We start from the raw sequence: 17,831 nt of genomic DNA, 5'->3' as shown, positions 1-17,831 counted from the left end.
GTAATCTTTCAAACATAATGAGCTGTACAACCTCGTTTACTCCTAATAATTCCAAAAACATTTTATCCTTGGTCGCATCCATCTCATACCTGTCCAAGTACATGAGTCCAGTTTGATATTTGGATAATTGGATGAGCTGTTGCATGAAACTATGAAAGTGAAACATGCTCTAGAAAACATATTGGAAAATAAACATACAGAAGAATGATCTCTTGAAATACTTTTCCTTGGTTTATAATTTGCTGCGAAGTACTAATATAAGCCCATTATCAGCTAAAATGAATAATCCATCATTGTTGGTAACTGGGTTGACCTAGTGAATAAGTTTGGGACAATATCGATCGATACTGGATCAATTAATAGTGGGGCACAATAGTCCATGGCTTAGCAGATGGGTTTTTTTTTTTTTTTGGTCTGAGCTTAGTAGATGGTTATTAGCATAGCCTTTCCTATATATAATCATCTCATTATCGTCTTTACATTTTGGATGACACTAAAGAGACCTGCCCAAGTAGCCAACTAAAAAAGTCTTCTAGGACCATGTGGCACAAAAGCAGTTATGTTTTTATTTTCCATCTCCAGGTATTTCCCTTCAATTCAACTGCTAAAAATGTATTATTTGAGCAACTTGAAGATTCCTTGCACAACTAAGCAGAGGTGTGTTTATAAGAAATGAAAAAAGTGATCATATTCCCCCTGTCAACTAAGTGCTATTGTATTCTGAAAGTCATGAATGAATGAAACTCAAACATCATGACTATGCATGCAAATGATGATCATACTCTCACCATATACAAATCCAAAAATTTAAATCATTATAAAATGGCCAGAGAGGTAATGGTGCTCCATTCTAGTTCACACGGGTGCAATCCACCCGAATCTCGCCCTTCTTGCCAGTCAGAACTCCTACTCTGCCTAACCTGGTCATGGCTTGCACAAAAGCCTGGTTAAAAGCTTCATTGCTTGATGCAAATTGGATGATGGTGCCTTTGGATCTATTATCTGTAAATAGTGTCTGATCAGATGTGAACAGACCCTTTCCTTGCTGCAGGTTCTGGAAGTAAGCATTGTCAAATTTCTGAGGTGTGGTCGGATCCATGTTAATGGCAATTCTCGGATCCACTTTAACAGGGCACATCTGTCTAAGCTCTGAAGCATACGCTGAATTGAGCGTCGGATCAGTGCGATTTTGGGGGCTGAAGTTGTAGATTCGGTTGGAGAATTTGCTGCAATGAGAGAAGCCAAGTGTGTGTGCACCTAACAAAAGTACAAAAGTTAGAAAGACATTTTGACAATCCACATAAATTCCATAACAAGTTAACTTTATGCAAGAATGTGTGACAACGGAAATGTTCTATTGTCAAACAGTGTAACATGGTATGCTGCCAGAGTGTGAATCTAGACCAGATTAACTGTCTGATAACATAACATGACATATACCTAGCAAGAGAACGCTACCCTATTTAACAAACTAGTCAAAACAATGGTAATTTTGAAACTCATATGAATCATTAGCCATTAGAAGAAGACTAGCTACCTGATAATGCAATCATGTCAGTCTGGGAGAGACCATGAGGGCCAAACATGCTGTTGAGCTGGTCTAGATTGAAAGTAGGGTGAGGAAGATGGCGTTGAACACTGGCAATAGTAGATAACCTCCCATCACGCCTCCCCAATTCAACTTGATAAGATGGTCCTCCAGCCTGCATGACATTAACATATGTGCATCAGACAAAACACATATATATATGATTATTATTTAAATACGATAATTATGCTTAATTAATTACATAATTGTAGTAGTTAGACTATTCTTAAACTTTATGTCACACTCATTGTATCAACTTTAAAAAGCTTCTTTCTATCAAAATAGGCAATTCTGATAACAACAAAACTGAGTTGAAAAGAGAAACTAAAGGTAAAAGGAGAATTACTATACCAAAGTCACAACATCTCTAGTGGCCAGAGCAAGAATATCTGCACATGAAACTTTGTTTTTGCACTTAGGGTCGCTATCAACTGCTGCCTTGGCCTTGATCACGGTGTCAAAACCATCTCCGGCGAGGGAAAGGTTATCTGGGTGATCCTTCTCGGCCTTATTAGTTGGTGATTGAAGGATCACTGAAGCATCACAACCCTGTGTCAAGAGCCAATAATGTTAAAACTGATGAATAATACATTGCAAAATGATGAGCATGAACAATTGTATCAAACCTAACAAAAGAAGAAAAAGAAAATCTGAAAGTTGGAATCCGAAAAGGCCTAGCTACTAACCCGGACGAAGCAGTCGTGGAAGAAGAGGCGAAGAGTGGCGGGAACAGTCACAAAAGTCTGCTTGAACTTGGTTGTGACAGCTGATTTGACTAAGGACTCAACATTCGGACATGTGCTTTTGTAGAAGTCTGTCCTCAGTTGAGCAGAAACTGTTCCAAGCAGGACAGGAAGTAGCAAAACTGAAAGAAGAATACAACTACGATTTTCCATGTCTTTTTTGCTGTCAATGTTCAATGTGGTATGTGGGTTTGAGACCTATTTATACTGAAATTATGGGATGTACAATAGTGACATAAACAAAAGCATATGGGGAAAAGTGGTGGCTGTTAAAAATGAAGAAACAAATAAAGAACAGATCGAGTTCATTTCTGAGACACTCTGGCAACTAAATGATATAGACATCAAGTTTGATTTGAGTATTGAGGATATGGGTTGAAGAGGGCTGACATATTATTTTAATAACATGTTGTTATACAGCACACAGAAAGTGGTTATATACAACTTGGTTTATAGGTTACACAAATGACTGGACCATTGGAAGAAAACTGGATGACTAGGCGAATGGGGTTTGGGGTTTGTAGGATCAGAAGTCTTTTTCTTGTTTTTTTTTGGGCAAAGTCAGGACAGGCTGAAAAATGCATAGGCAAATGGACATCTATGAGTAGACAAGTAAAAGGACAACCCGTGGCCAAAAAAGTAAAAGGACAACCCAATTCATTTTTAAATATTGGAACTCTAAATAGTTGGCAATGTGAATACAAATCTTTGCCAACTCATATACATGTTAAACCCAACCACCCACAAATAAAAAGAGAGTTAAAAAAAAAAAAACTTATCAACTCTACTACAAATACACACAAAGCACATGAACTATAATTCAAGTGGTGACCCTAGGGATAGTAATTTGTGTTAGCAATCCTAATACGTGTCATTTCATTTTGTGTTGAATATTTTTTTATAGTTCGTTTAAGTAGTCGTTTTGAATGACTCAACATTAACTTAAATATATTTACAATTATATCGGGTTCAAAGTTAAAACCCAAATATATATTGTGAAGTAAAAACTTAAACCTACATTTCCTTTATTGTTAAACCAAAGTCATCACTTGTACATCAATTATAAAGTAAAAAACCACTAAATCATAATACTAGCAAAATAGTAAAAAACAAAAAACCTATAATTATATAATGCCTCATATAATATGTATTAAAAAATGAAAAAATATATTAATTTTTTCTTATAAATAGTAGATAAACATGTTTATCGTGTCAATATCAAGTTATTGAGTTAATGAAAAAAAAGTTACTAATGTTTGACACTAACTCGACTCGTTTTTTAATTTTGTTAACGAATCATATTATATTCTTATATTTATCAAGTAATGACCAATTTCATATCCACTAATTTTGTACCGTACTCGAGTCTCGTTATCATCATGTAAAAAATTGCCACTTCTAGATGTCCCTCAATCAATCATCGATCATCCACCTTAATTAGGCCCTGAAAAGAACCAAAGAAAAAGAGTTACTATCAACTCGCCCATGAACACACACACAAGGGGCATCGACTCGGACTTATAAGTGATATTGGGATGGGGTGGAGGAGTGGAGCGTAGGTTGTGTGTCTTTCTCCAACATTTCAAGCAAGCATACAAACGCACACAAGTGGATAAATTTTAATAAATTGCAACTGTTTATTAAAGTAATTAAGTTGATAATTTATATTTAAAGACTTCTGCTCACATGTCGTCTTCTTTTAATTATAATAAGTTTTCATACATCGTCACTTTTTCCACAACTTTTAGCCGTTAAATGTGGACAATTTAAGTATTTTAAAAAATACTCTATTGGTTGGGTTTCATTAGTGGAACTTTCTGCATTGCTGTAATATCATGACCAATTAAGGCTTGCTTGTAGGCATGGACCATGAGATACATAATCTTCTTATATAGTATTAACGAGAAGTTATTTCCCAACTAAATATTGATCTAATAATTGTTTTATTACTTTGTTTGGAAGAGATCCTACCTTAAATTAGTTAAAGAAGAGATGTAGAGAGAAGTCATTTGTACAATTGCGTATTTGTTGAATAATTCAATGTTTGGGTGACAAAAATAAAAAATAAATGGACATATGGATATTCCCATGGAATGTCCATTCCACAAAATAATAGATAATTAGATAATACAAATTATGAGTTATGTCAATTTTCAATTATTTCTACTTCGATCCTCTTAACTCGATCTTTGCACGTTCCATTGCGATCGTGATTCCATTTCATTCCAGTTTTTAATCCAACAAGCAACCACTGCATCAAACCAAAATCAGTAGGTGATAATTTAATGATCACACTATTAATACAATAGATAACTTACAGTAAACAACAAAACAAAACTTAATCTATAAATAAATAATAGTAGTGAAGAAAACAAAGAACTGACTTTATATGTAGATAGAGGCTTGCAAACTTGGCAATGTCCTAAAGACAGAATCTCGCCCCTTCTCTGTGCTTGAAGTTCAATAGGCGTCTATCTCCCAAGATTCAACTATCTATAAATCAAAGACCCAGCACAGGATCTTTGATTTCTGGCGAACTTGGATGTGCTCCTCTCCAATACAGTATGTAGTATGAACAAGAAAGTTTTTTGTTAATAAGTCTGATCAAAGATCGTTATAATTAATATGGTTAGGACTTGTATTTATAAAATAGATATTGTAACCTTTCAAAAAGAGACATCAGTTAAGAGCAGTTTTAAGTTTCAAAATTCAAATGAAAAGATATGTCCTAACATTTTGAATTCTGCAGTTAAAACCAGAAGAAAGGCTAGGTACTTTTTAAAGTTATTAGAGCCCAAGAGCCCACATCTTGAGTTTAACCCACGTTATTTGCTCTCAAACTCTAACAGTTTTAGCAATGAATTGAGTGAACTTGAAATTGGAGCGAAGCCAAATATTTCTGCAAATGGAAAGAAAATTTTGTGATAGAAAGGATAGGAATTTTGAAACTCTTCTGCACAAGGAATTGTATGAGTGAATTAGAAAGATAATTATTTGGTCAGTTATGTATCAGTCTCACAATTAAAAAAATGAAAGTACCTAACTTATATATAAGAGTTTAAAACTCACTAGAAATTTCACTAGAAAGAAAAGTAGACAAGAATCCAAATGCTAAAATTTATCACGCGAGACAGCTATAATAGACAAAGTGATAAAAAGAAATAAAAAGAAATAAAACTTTAGGAAATAATTCGATCCAAAGAGATTATCGGCCAAAAGACGTAAAGAGATTAATATTAACTGAAATAAGAGATTTCTTAGATAAACTTATTTAAGGATTTTTGTGGGGCTCACTTTGTTGATTGTGCCGTTTATTTTTTGAATCTTCATTTAAAGATCATCCACACAAAAGATGAAAATTAGAAACCATTTGCTTAAATGGATGACAATTTTAGTTTTTAATAGAAACATTGTGTTTGTTTATTTGTTATGTTACAATTAAATATTTTAGTAGTTTTCAATTTATTTAATTTTTTGCAATGATTATCCTTGAATAAGATCTAGAGAATAAACGATTCTAGACCGTTAAACTATAATATGGAATGGGTCCCAAAAAAGTTAAATAAACTTATCTAAAAGATTTCTTAAGGGAAGTAACATGACTACATGAGTAATATAATGCCAACTTTCCATAAATTGAAGTCAATGTAGAAAAATAGTAGTTAATTACAGGCTTCTGGACATCTGGTAGTGCTGCAATAGGACCACCAATTTTTGTTATCAATCAAATTAAAGAAATGATTTACTCTCCCCCAATCATCGATATTCTAAATATACAAAAAATTTATTTGACAAACTTAATTAGTTTATTCACATGTATTTCTTTATATATATGATTAATATATATATATATATATATAGATAGAGGGCAGCCAATTATGAGTTATCTCCATATATACGTCAGTGATACCAGAAGCGCTGAAATCCGATCACACTAGTTGTAATAAAAGTAAGAATTATCAAGTGATATGTTGATAAAATTTCCGTAAGAAAGTTACAACAACTTAGGGGTAGTGATCTGGCTGATCCGAAGTCTTGCTGGATGATGATGATGATGTAATCTTCCTGTAGACAAACACAAGATCAAAGGAGATGGACCGGTGTGGTACCAGCCAAACACGCTCCGATGATGAAGTCAGTGGTGGTGTTTGATGGTGGATGAGGAAGAACAAAGGAAGAACTTGGGAGAATGGGAAGAACAAGGCAAATGTTCTGGGTTATTCTCAACAAGTTGGGTAAGCTCTTTGGTGAATGGGAATTTTTGTGCAAGTGTTTTTGGGTAGGTGCGTAAATTGTTAGATCCCTCATTTTGTGCATATGTGGTGCCTTATATAGGCAAAGGAAGACTTAATGAATAAGTTACCTGCATGTGAATGAGTGGTTGCCAGAGATCCACGCACCTGGTCAGACTTAGTTGCATGTTCAGCTGCTTACTTCCTCAGCATTTAATGTTGCATTGAATGCCCCATTAAATGCTAGGTTGGAAGGATCAGGCAAACTGTCCCAGTGGTCATGAATGCAAGCCTGATATTCTCTCTGTCAGAAGATTGTGTCAGGTGCATTCAAGTGTGGCGGTTCGTCCCAGCGTGATCTTCCTGGGAACGGCGGTGGAAAACCGAGCCGAGCCGATACAAACACATGTTCTCATGCAAAGACACGAAGTCCATGTGTGGTCGGATCGGACATGGGATTCCAGGCCGAGCCGGTCCCATAGATTGGGGTCTTTCCGAGCCCTAACTGGTCGACGCTAGAACTCGGAAGGAGACCATCTCCTGTGCCGAGCCGAGCCGAACCGGGATGATCGTGGGAAGATGGACACTCGATCCCTTAGAAGATCATCGGTTCGGCTCGGACCGAACATGGAGGGCCCGGTGTGGAGATCCGGTCCGAGCTGGCAGAGGCGATGCTGAGTGATGATGACGTGGAGGTCAAAGTTTGACCACTGAGAGTCGACTCCGAGGTGGATGTTGACCAGCCACGTGTCGAGCTGTGATTGGCTATTCGGATCGATGTGGATTTTCCCACAAACATGATATATTATCTGCATAACGTGTCTGTAAGGCCATATATATATTCCATGACAATGTCGGGAAACAATATAAATATATAGCCAGTCCTATTCACGATAATAACACGTCATTAAGAGAGGACCATGTTTATTGACTTTATTATCATAGTCACTTAGTCAGTCCAAAAATGAAACAATCATTTGAAGCTCACATGGTTAAACTTCATCTTGTCTGACTGTCATTTAGCAATTAGTATGGGGAAGGGTAGGGCTCAGAGTTTGTACGTGTCTCTAACTCAAATTGATCAAGTGCATGTTTTGAAAGTCTTGTGTGCAATCATATTTTATGAAATACTCGATAACTGGAAGGTACGTACGTACTACAAGCTGGATAGGCATTTCATAAGTGCTTCTCTAGAAAGTACTATAAATATGTTTCACTATAGAAAACTTCCCTATTTCAATTAGAGGTAGCGATTTTCACACTCTTATTATTTATTTTTCTTTCTTTATTTGTTCAATTATCACGGGATAAAAAAACTAGAAGTGTGTAGACGTATAAAATTGAAATGTAAAAACCGTCAACCTTCAATCAAACACCTACTGAAACCGCTATTCATTATATAGAAACACTTTTGAAATTACCAAAAACACTCGAATGCAGTTCTTGCGTTCTAAGGCGAGCAATGCTGAGAGATTACCAACGACATTAACTTGCAACTTTGATTGTGTAAGCATTAGTAGAGTTGCACTCCTTATATGTGCTTCTTGCACTCCTTTTGGAGTGCAGATAAAAGCACTATTATGATATATTGTCTGAATTATTTGCACTCCTTGCAAGGAGAGTTGTGCAGGAAGTTTTATGAAGAGTGCGAATAACACGGCCCTATAAAAATTGCAATAAATATGGTCAATCAGATGCTTCACTTTTTTAGAGCTTACGAGCATGCATTTGACTTTAGTAGTGTACAATGAGCAAGACTGCCTCACCGTACAGCCAATATTCTACTAGACAAGACAATGGGCCTAATGGCACATTAAATGAACGATTTTTTTTTTTTTTACAAGAACTAATAATATGCGTAGCATAAATATGGACAGAAATTGCCAAATTTCTGAAAACTATAATCAAATTTCACATTGTATGTGGAGTACTTTCAAGTAAGCTCTCTCTTCTATCAGGAGAAATGAATACACTAGAACTAGGTTATATTTGAAGATTTTAAAAGATAAGAAGCAGCAACTGAAACCCAAATGATTGTCAATCAAAAAGAGCATCTACTTCCAACCCATTTAACAGAAACATGTATATCTCTCATCCACCTTAGTAAAGTGGTCACTATTTTACGCAACTCATGTATGTTGCTTCCACTGTAATAGGAAAAAGACATCCACTAAAACAACATATTATCTGGAGTTCTATGTAGTCATGAATCCATCATTTCATCCAACATAATGAAAATTTCTGAGTGAAAAAAATAGTGGGGAGAATTTGTTGTCCCGACCCATGTACATGTGCAACAAAATACCTGCACAATAAAACACCTGTTACCAACATATTTGTGATGATATTCATTAAAATATGTAAATCAAGGGCACGTTTGATAACTTTTATGTTTCTTTGAAGAGTAAAGAAAGGTTTGGCAACCTCATTTTTTTCTGACAAAAAAAATTTGCCCTTCTTTTTCTGCTTACTAATATAGTTCATCAATGAAAAGTCGAGGAACACATGCAATTCATTGGGTGAAATTTTGAGGATTATATATAGCGTCAAGAAAAACCATGGTAATAAACTTCTTGGGGTAGGCTGGCCATATTTATGGAAGGTAGAAAAGTGAAAAGGAGCATATATTTAAAAAGGTTACTGTTTGCTACCAAATAGTATATCAGGAGCTGATCATACAAAACAGTTACCATTTAGAGTCGGATAGCAAAACAAGCAAAAAACCAGATAAGCATATTAGAAAGACAAATAAGCATGAATGCATAATAATGCTTATGCTTTGATTTTTCAAGAAAGGCCTACTTGATGCATTAAACCATTTGTAATGATGTCAACGGAATGTATGATCAGATATTTAGTAGTTCTGGACTCTCAGCACAAGTACCTGTACAAAATATAGGCCAGAATGATGGATCTTTCAGCTGCCCTGGAGAACCTTTTGAGGATCAAGTTGCCCACTACAGTAACTGGAAGGAACCGCTGAAAGCTCCTGCCTTCCTCTCCACTCCTCTCCAGGTTTCAGTGTGATAGGTTTCTCTATAGCAGCAGCCTCCACACACAGCATATGCTTGTACTCATCATCTCCAAAATCAGCCATGGCCTTTGCCTTCTTATCCCAGGGATTCCACACCACTGGATGAAAGAAACTAATCAATATACGGTACAGTATACAATCCCAACCACCACTATGAGGGAAGGTATTTCAGATTATAACTCCTAGTGACAAAAATCCCACACTTCTATTAACCCAGAACCAAACGAAAGAGCCGACTATGGCGGTTTGTACATATTCAATGAACATCAATGGATGCACCAGTTAGAAATAGTGACTTAATCAACATAACGAACAAAAATAACATGGGTGGAGATAATTAGGAAAGATATGATAGTGTAGGACTAAAATGAAGGACGGAATGGAGGACCACCAACCCCAAATAGTTGGGACAAGGCTCTGTTGTTGATTGATTTAATATTTCCACTTCTTACTATCATTATCAACTGGTAGATCAGTTCAACCCAGGCAGGATAATATTTAAAAGCAGACAGACAAAGAAAGAAAGTAGAAAAACATTTCGAATAAATTTTTATGAGTTATTTTTTTTTTTATAAAGTTTTGTCTAAAAATATAAAAATTAGTTTTGAATCTTTAGCACAATCCATATATTCTGAAGTAAGCGTACTCCCACCGTTCTTAGTCATCTTGTGATAGAGCAATTCAATCTGTTCTCTTGTAAATCATGATAATCCCACAGTATTGTACGTTTTTAGATATGATACATACAATTATATGTTTTTAAATGGTACAAATGTTCAAAATACCTACAAATTCTTGTCCCTTTGAGTAATACAAAAAGCTCTCCCCCCCCCCCCCCCAAAAAAAAAGAAAAAAAAAAACTCAAGCAGCAAAACGTCAATATGAAAGGAGATGAACATAATAATACTCACCTGCATCTGGAAGACCATCTTTGCGTACTACAAAAGTTCTCTTCTTCTCATGATCCAGAATTGCAATCTTTGTAGGAGTGCTAAGATATATCTTGTCCACCTAATTATTATTTTAGAAAAAAGAAAGTAAAGAAAAATTAGAACCAGATTAACCAATGCAGAAAAGAAGAAAGAATGGCTTCTTCAACTTACCTCTGATTCAAATGTTATAGCATCCCCTTGTTCAGTACAACGTAACCTGTTCTGCAAGTTGTCAAGATAATCCAGGGTCTCCAATCCTTCTACACGAACTTCACTGAACATGAGCAATAAGAAAATTTAAATACCATACAAAACTGCGGATCTCCTATTGAACTGTATGTTACATGAAAATGGCAATGAAATTGTGGACAAACTAGGAAATATTGTAATTCTTGCTGGTATAAAAATTACTAATAGAATAGGCAGAGACACTGCTTTTAATTTTTTTTTTAATTAATTTCATATTGCACAAAAATTCGCAGTTAACCATAAGATTTGATCAATTTTAAACGGCCTTCCTACAATTATCCAATAACAATATATCATTTTAGTATATGGTAGGAACAACACACTTTTACAAGTATATGTTTCTATATAGTATATGACCTATCTACAAAGAAGGCATGAGGATGAGAATTGAACTTCCAAAAGGTTTAATGCAGAATTAAAAAGTAACTTAGTTTTCCCCCTTTTATCAGATTGGAGGGGAATAGCCCAAAACAAACCTAAATAATGAATTTTATGGATGTTTGCAAGTGGAGTTTTCTTTGATAGCTTTTGTCCTCAAAGTTTTTGCCCTAAGAAATACAACCTAGTACACAAGTTCAAATGATTAAGCTATCTCAGCCACAAATTCAGTCACAATGCAGCATAGAAAACCGATATATGCATGTGCATGTGTGTGCGCTGCGGGTTGGGGGGGGGGGGGGGAGAGAGAGAGAGAGAGATAGGAGAAATTTTATGTTATCTTTATCATACTCTGACCACAACTGGAAAAGCTGTTCCAAAGCGAAACAATTGGGATGCTTCAAATACTTAGAACATTGACCTCTGTACTACGCCGATAGATTCAAGACTACTTAGAACAGAAAATAGAGGCAGAGCTTTGAACTTTAGAGTGCCTTTACAATTTGGGCTATTTAGTGGCTAAATAACTATAAATAAGTTTAGTGTTGAAATACCAAGTAGCATTCCTATTCCAATGTGTTACTATAGTTATGATAATTAACAATTGCATAACCTAGATTAAAGAGAAGTTGGTGACAAAAATGAGAATCCCACTTCTGTGCATTAGAAATAAGATAAAATCTAGACATGAAAAAAAATGATGTCATGGACAGCCAGATAATAGCATTTCCAACATAAATCAAGTTCATAAATTACCTGATATCTGAAACAGAGAAATAAGTGTGATATGCAAATGTGAATGTGAATGGCTTCCCATCAGCGTTAGTATTCCTGATGCGAGATGTCAGCATCAGATCTCCTCCAGGTCCCAAAGCTACCCGCAGTCGGAACTCATAACTTCAATTGAACACAAAGTCAAGTAAAAAGAACCTTAGTGCTACAAATGAAGGAAAATCATAAGGTTATGGAGATTCTAATTAGAATCAGTCTCCAGAGCCTTAAATAATAAGTCAAAATTTATTTCCGAGTATTTACCTGTGAGGCCAGGTCTTCATATCTTCTTCAGTAGGCTTAAGGATCAGATCAACAAAAACCTTATTGGTGGTATTTGTTGGAAAAGATGGATCAGGGTCAATGCTCCAAAACCTGTTTCTAGCAAATCCATGTTGATCAAGAGAACCAAGATTTGAAAACTGCATAGACAGAGTGCAAATTCCCTTCACCAAGATGAACAATCAAATCAAGCAAGAAAGACAGGTAGAAAAAAGTGCATACTTGCGGAAAGCATATTGGGATTCCACCACGAATTGCTTTTGGAGGCTTAAATATAGCCTGCAGAAGAAAGACAAATGATGAGAAAATGAGAGTAATGTCATAGCATTTGCAGAAACATTAAAACTCCGCTCAACCAAGTAATTATACTATATTTTATAGCCATATTTTTTTGGGGTATATTTTCGAATTAAAACCATTTTCCTTTCTTTTTACCCTTCAATAAAAAATGGATGAGAAGACCATTCTACATTCGAAAACCCAGAAAAGTGCATAACAAAGGTGCAATAATGACAGTTAAGAAAGTCATTCAAGTATTTACTGCATGCCTCAGAGGCCTAGCAAAAACTACAGAGAAACACCAAGAAGGGCCAGAAGTAGTTAGCAAGACCATGTTGATCAACCTTAACAACATAAATAAAAGGGATATTAGGGAGGAAAACCTTAGTGAGCAACAGCTCCCATAACTTCTATGTCGAAATCCTTGTCATGGCACAGATCTTCTCAAGCCCTCGATAAATAAATACATTCATGCAACATACTACAATAGAAATCATGTACGCCATTTGTTAGGAAGGCGAATCATCCTACCACCCTACTAGGTTAGCATCTGTTAAATGACATCCCTAAGCTAAAAGCATTTGGCCATCCCTCATTTCAAGAATTAATAAAAGTATAAAACAGTGTTTCAAGACTTCCAAGAACTATAATCAATGTCAAGATCTGATGCAGGAGCATCTGCTAGGGTTTCCAAGATTTAGTATTTTTTTAGTAACTTTCTAATTTTTGTTTCCTAGTTCAATTTAGAGCGTAGTTTCCTGATTTCATTAGGACTTTAAGGTAATTTTACTTTATGTTTTCCTAGTTAGCTAAGTTTTATTGTTTTCCTAGTTAGTTAAGGTTTATGCTTTCCTAGTCATCTTAGGTTTATGTTTCCCCATATAAGCTTAAGGCTTAGGTTGTAATAGATAGTTTATGCATTATATTTTTCTGACAAATTCAGATTTTACAATTTCTTTTGGGCTCCTAAACCCTAGAACTCATCTACCTACGTTCCATCTTTGATTCTATAGCTTAAATCTCTCTTTCTCTACTGTTTGTTGCAGAAAGTTCTGTCTATTCTAGATTTTTGCCCTAATACAGTAGCAAGACAGCAGCCCTTTGCTCATGTCCTGCATCAAGATCGCCTCGCAAGAGTGCAAAAATTAAGTAATGCAACATGACCAAATCATAGAACCCACCTAACATTATACGAAGCAAACTGAATTGACAGGCAAAAATATGGATGACAAAATATTATTATTCGGTATGCCTGCACTGCTCACTCCATACAGAGTAGTTCCACAATGCCATTTTCAACAATCTTAGTTCGATCACATGCTTAAAATGATGGCATACGCTTGTGAGTGGTACAGCCAAGAATTTTGCAATCTCCTTTCAATGTATGTTCTAGTTAAGAAATATCAAGACTAAATTTATATAATTACGTTAGTGCCTCCCCCCCACCCCCCCCCCCCAAATAAAAAATGACGTGAATAAGTTAAGTGGGTTAACAACAATTACTGTGATTCTCTAGTAATTGGCTCATTGCCATATCAAAAATTTCTAGAACTAATGATGAAAGCTCTTTTTTCTTGTCTTATTGTAATTTAGTTTTGAGTATTAGTATATTTTTATATACTTTGTGTCCCCCCCCCCAAAAAAAAAACTTCAAAATCCTAGCTTCGCCCCTGTATGTGCTAACATCCTTTTCGAAGGTTTGTAGTTACAAGATAATAAACTCTCATTCATTAAACCACACATATGGCACCACCACATTTTCATCTAAGTATTGGATTAGGTGTTATGATACATGTATACAATGCTTAGGGCAGAGTGTAAACTCTGAGAGGCAATAGAAAATAGTTTGGTTAGTAAATATAAACTGGAGTCCTCATTAGAGATATTACACAGCACCCTACAATAATAAAAATAAACTCCTCCCATGATGTCATTAGTAAAATCAAGAGAATTAACTACTACGGAATAAAATAAAGAGAATTATCATCAAAAGGCTGCATAGCACCTTACTGCTAACAAATAGCAATTCCTCCCCATGATCATTCTTCCATGATGTTACATGAGCTCCATACAAATACACCTGGAAAGCCCAAAAATAAATAAACATAAGACCATAGAAAAGCGAAAAACCATTGCAATCAGCACTAAGGAATATGATTCCACCACCTGAACTTTCATCTTCCAAAAAGAGTATTTCAACCCCTAAAGCAGAAAGGATTACTTTATCTAACAACATTCAAAGTAAACTAAAAAAAAAAATTGAAACTTAAACTACTCAGACCAAAAACAATTCAGGGTGCAATACCAGTAAATGTACAGTGTTCGATTCTAACATCAAGAAAAAAAATCTACATTGCAAAAAAAAAAAAGATTGAAAGATGGAACACGAACAATAATTCAAGTAATTGAATCCAAATTCACAAGTCATTAAGGTTCTAAATAGAACATCAACAGAAATGGGAATTTGCACATGAAAAATACCAGAGGAATGAAACACAGCAATCACAGATTATACTATATTGAGCTGCTTGAACTTGGATGCGCGTCAACGTATCTACTTACAAATATCTAGCATCAAACTAATGTATTCAATACTTCATGAACATAAGAACCTTAGGAAAGCCTATAATGCTATTGGCAGACTTATTATTCTTCACAGATCAGACTTAAATTTACCCAGAAATGAAAATAAAGAGTTTAGCCATTCCATAATATGAATCCATGTCCGAATTCGACGACAAAGGCTAGTTCCTAATATGATCAAACAATACAAACAACTGGAAGAGTGACAAGAAAAACTAAAACTGGATTGCAGCCAGAAACTCTCACCAACATGAAGATAAATCCAACAAGAGATAGAATAAAAAAACACATCCTAACAATTGGCTTTCCTGAAAATACGTACAAAAATGAGAAATAGCCAATAAACTTGAACCCGATGCGATGATGAGGCTTAGTTTGGGAAACGAAACGCAATTTCACAAGCATATAAAACAGATTTGTAGTGTTAGAAGCTTTCATTTTGAAAGCATTGAAAAACACATTATAAAAGAATAATTCCAAATTGAACGAACAAAACCTACAAATTAATTACTCATGATTTCCTAACCATTTCATTAACCAAACACGTCACCTAAACAGATCCAAAATAAACAATTAAAAACAAAATCGAAACGAAGCAATTCAAAGAAACCCTAGATTCACCATACAAATCAACAATCGCGCGAAAACAAATGAATGGATTTCATTTCATTTCTCAGAAAGAAAAAAATAAAATCGAGCGAGCATCAGATCTCTCTCGATCGCATGAAACGATGAAATTGGGGGGAAGAAGAAGAGTGCGAACGACGTGGTTTACCTCGGCGAGACTGCCACGTGGATCGCGGAGGACGACCTTGTCGAGGCCATTGATGCCCTTAACAATTTCAACGCCATGATGACGAGGACTGGTATTAGCATTAGCAGCGACAACTCCACCGCCGCCGCTGTTGGCCGTCGAAGAATTAGTAGCAGCAGCAGCAGAAGCAGAAATGGGATTGGGAACCTTTTCGTTACTCATACTGTACGTCGTCGTCTCGCTCTTGTGATTCGCTTCAATTTTCTTGCGACGCTTATTTATAGTGGTCGAGTGAGAGTAGTAGCGGTAGTTGGAGCAGCAACTGTCTGTCAACTTCGTGTCACCAAAATAAGGAAACTTTCCCTCTCTCTCTCATGAAACTTCGTCTTGTCTCCTCGTTTTTTTAGGGTTTTTTTTTTTTTTTATATTTAGTACTTGAATTTTGACCATTATCTTAATGTGGTACCTAAACTTTTATTTGTCCCAATTGAGTACCTAAACTTTTATTTTGTGTCTAATAGGTACCAAAATGAATTTCTGTTAAAATTATCAACAAAAGTTAGGGGCAATATAGTCACTTCAAAAAATTTATTTTTTAATTTTAATTTTTAATTTTTTTTGTTTGTTATGTGTTTTTTTTAATAATTTTAAACATATAAAGAAAATAATTAAAATATACTTTGACTATATTGTTCCTAATTTTTATTGACAATTTTAACAAAAATTCATTTTGGTACCTATTAGACACAAAATAAAAATTTAGGTACTCAATTGGGACAAATAAAAGTTTAGGTACCACATTAAGACAATGATCAAAGTTTAAATACTAAATATGAAATAAACCCTCGTTTTTATAATTTTGCTAGCCACTTCCGTATCATATTGGAAGGCGTCAATTTTTTAATCCCATCATTTCGCTTAGGAAGAAAAACAACTAAAACTTTTTCCTTTTTTTTTTTTTTTTTTTTTTTTCTAAATCACGGATGTATCATTCTACATTTATGTGTCTATTTTTTTTTTTTTTTTATCATGCAACTTAGGACGTTATGACTTATGAGAGATAAAAAGATCAACACAATAAATATATACATGTACATTAATTACAGAGAGTTATATTGTTGACATTTTAACTATTATAAAAGTAGAAATGAGTATGGAAATTGCTTCTCATATTTAGTAGAAGGGTTGTTTTTTGTTGGCAATATAGAGTGACAGAATAATTTAGTTAATAGATTATTCATTGAATTTAGACATATATAATCTTTTAACTAGATTGTTCTACCACTAGCATTGTCACATGAGAGGAACACACACAAGTTTACTCTCATTTAATAGGTATAAACATATAGATGGTAGAATGAGTTTCTCATTGTCATAGGCATTCAAAACCCACAAATTGGGGGTATTGCATTTCCAAAGGAAGCAGTCGGTTTTCCATTCTCATGTCCCTTTTTAACTTTATAATAAATACTAGAAAAAAGTATATTATTTCTATTTATACTCTAAAATATAGAAAAATCTAATTGATATCTTGATAACACCATTTTCATTCTAACAATTTCAAACACTGAAATGAACAATGTTGCATTTCATGAGTTTCTTAAAACCGTAAAAATAGAAATAGGCATGGATTCCTGTGATGCTACAATATGTTAACCAATGTCGATTTTGACACAATAAATCTATTTATTTGATATTATCCGCGATTGTAATAACTTAGTAGGAGCTCCAAGGTTATGCTAGGGTTGTTCATGGAACTTCCAAACCCAAACTCCAAGCTTTAGCTACAAGGTTATTTGGCCAACTATAATCCTCATTTTAAGAGAAATTGTACTTACTTTTTGTTTTTTATGTATAAAACTGATATAAGTTTACTCCAAAATATGCAAGGGACTCATTATTTGTGCAAATGGCATTTATCTCCATCTATCTTAGGAGGTCTCATGTTGGAAGAACCCGTAGTCTATGAAGGAAGTCTAGTGCCGTCGAAGAGGAAATCTCAGATG

At 34.9% G+C, this 17,831-nt stretch overlaps 2 protein-coding genes across 2 annotated transcripts; both read right to left on the bottom strand.

Annotated features, from left to right (window-relative positions):
• Positions 1-832: 832 nt before the first annotated feature.
• LOC147295824 (Peroxidase superfamily protein) lies at positions 833-2,484 on the bottom strand. The gene is made up of 4 exons (XM_086230559.1): positions 2,275-2,484; positions 1,940-2,137; positions 1,538-1,703; positions 833-1,257 (listed from the first exon to the last, which is right to left on the bottom strand). Exons 1-4 carry the CDS (start codon positions 2,482-2,484, stop codon positions 851-853), a joined length of 981 nt encoding a protein of 326 aa, XP_086086685.1. The 3' UTR covers positions 833-850.
• A 6,120-nt stretch (positions 2,485-8,604) lies between these two features.
• LOC147295823 (Galactose mutarotase-like superfamily protein) lies at positions 8,605-16,216 on the bottom strand. The gene is made up of 9 exons (XM_086230558.1): positions 15,847-16,216; positions 14,494-14,568; positions 12,432-12,488; positions 12,192-12,349; positions 11,913-12,053; positions 10,701-10,803; positions 10,509-10,608; positions 9,448-9,695; positions 8,605-8,868 (listed from the first exon to the last, which is right to left on the bottom strand). Exons 1-8 carry the CDS (start codon positions 16,045-16,047, stop codon positions 9,481-9,483), a joined length of 1,050 nt encoding a protein of 349 aa, XP_086086684.1. The 5' UTR covers positions 16,048-16,216; the 3' UTR covers positions 8,605-8,868; positions 9,448-9,480.
• Between the last annotated feature and the right edge of the window lie 1,615 nt (positions 16,217-17,831).

The sequence above is a fragment of the Dryas octopetala genome, chromosome 2, assembly GCF_963921425.1.
Source record: "Dryas octopetala chromosome 2, drDryOcto1.1, whole genome shotgun sequence".
NCBI classification, from domain to species: Eukaryota; Viridiplantae; Streptophyta; class Magnoliopsida; order Rosales; family Rosaceae; genus Dryas; species Dryas octopetala.
The sequence above is the reverse complement of the archived record's forward strand: the minus strand, read 5'-3'. Positions and strand labels throughout refer to the sequence as shown.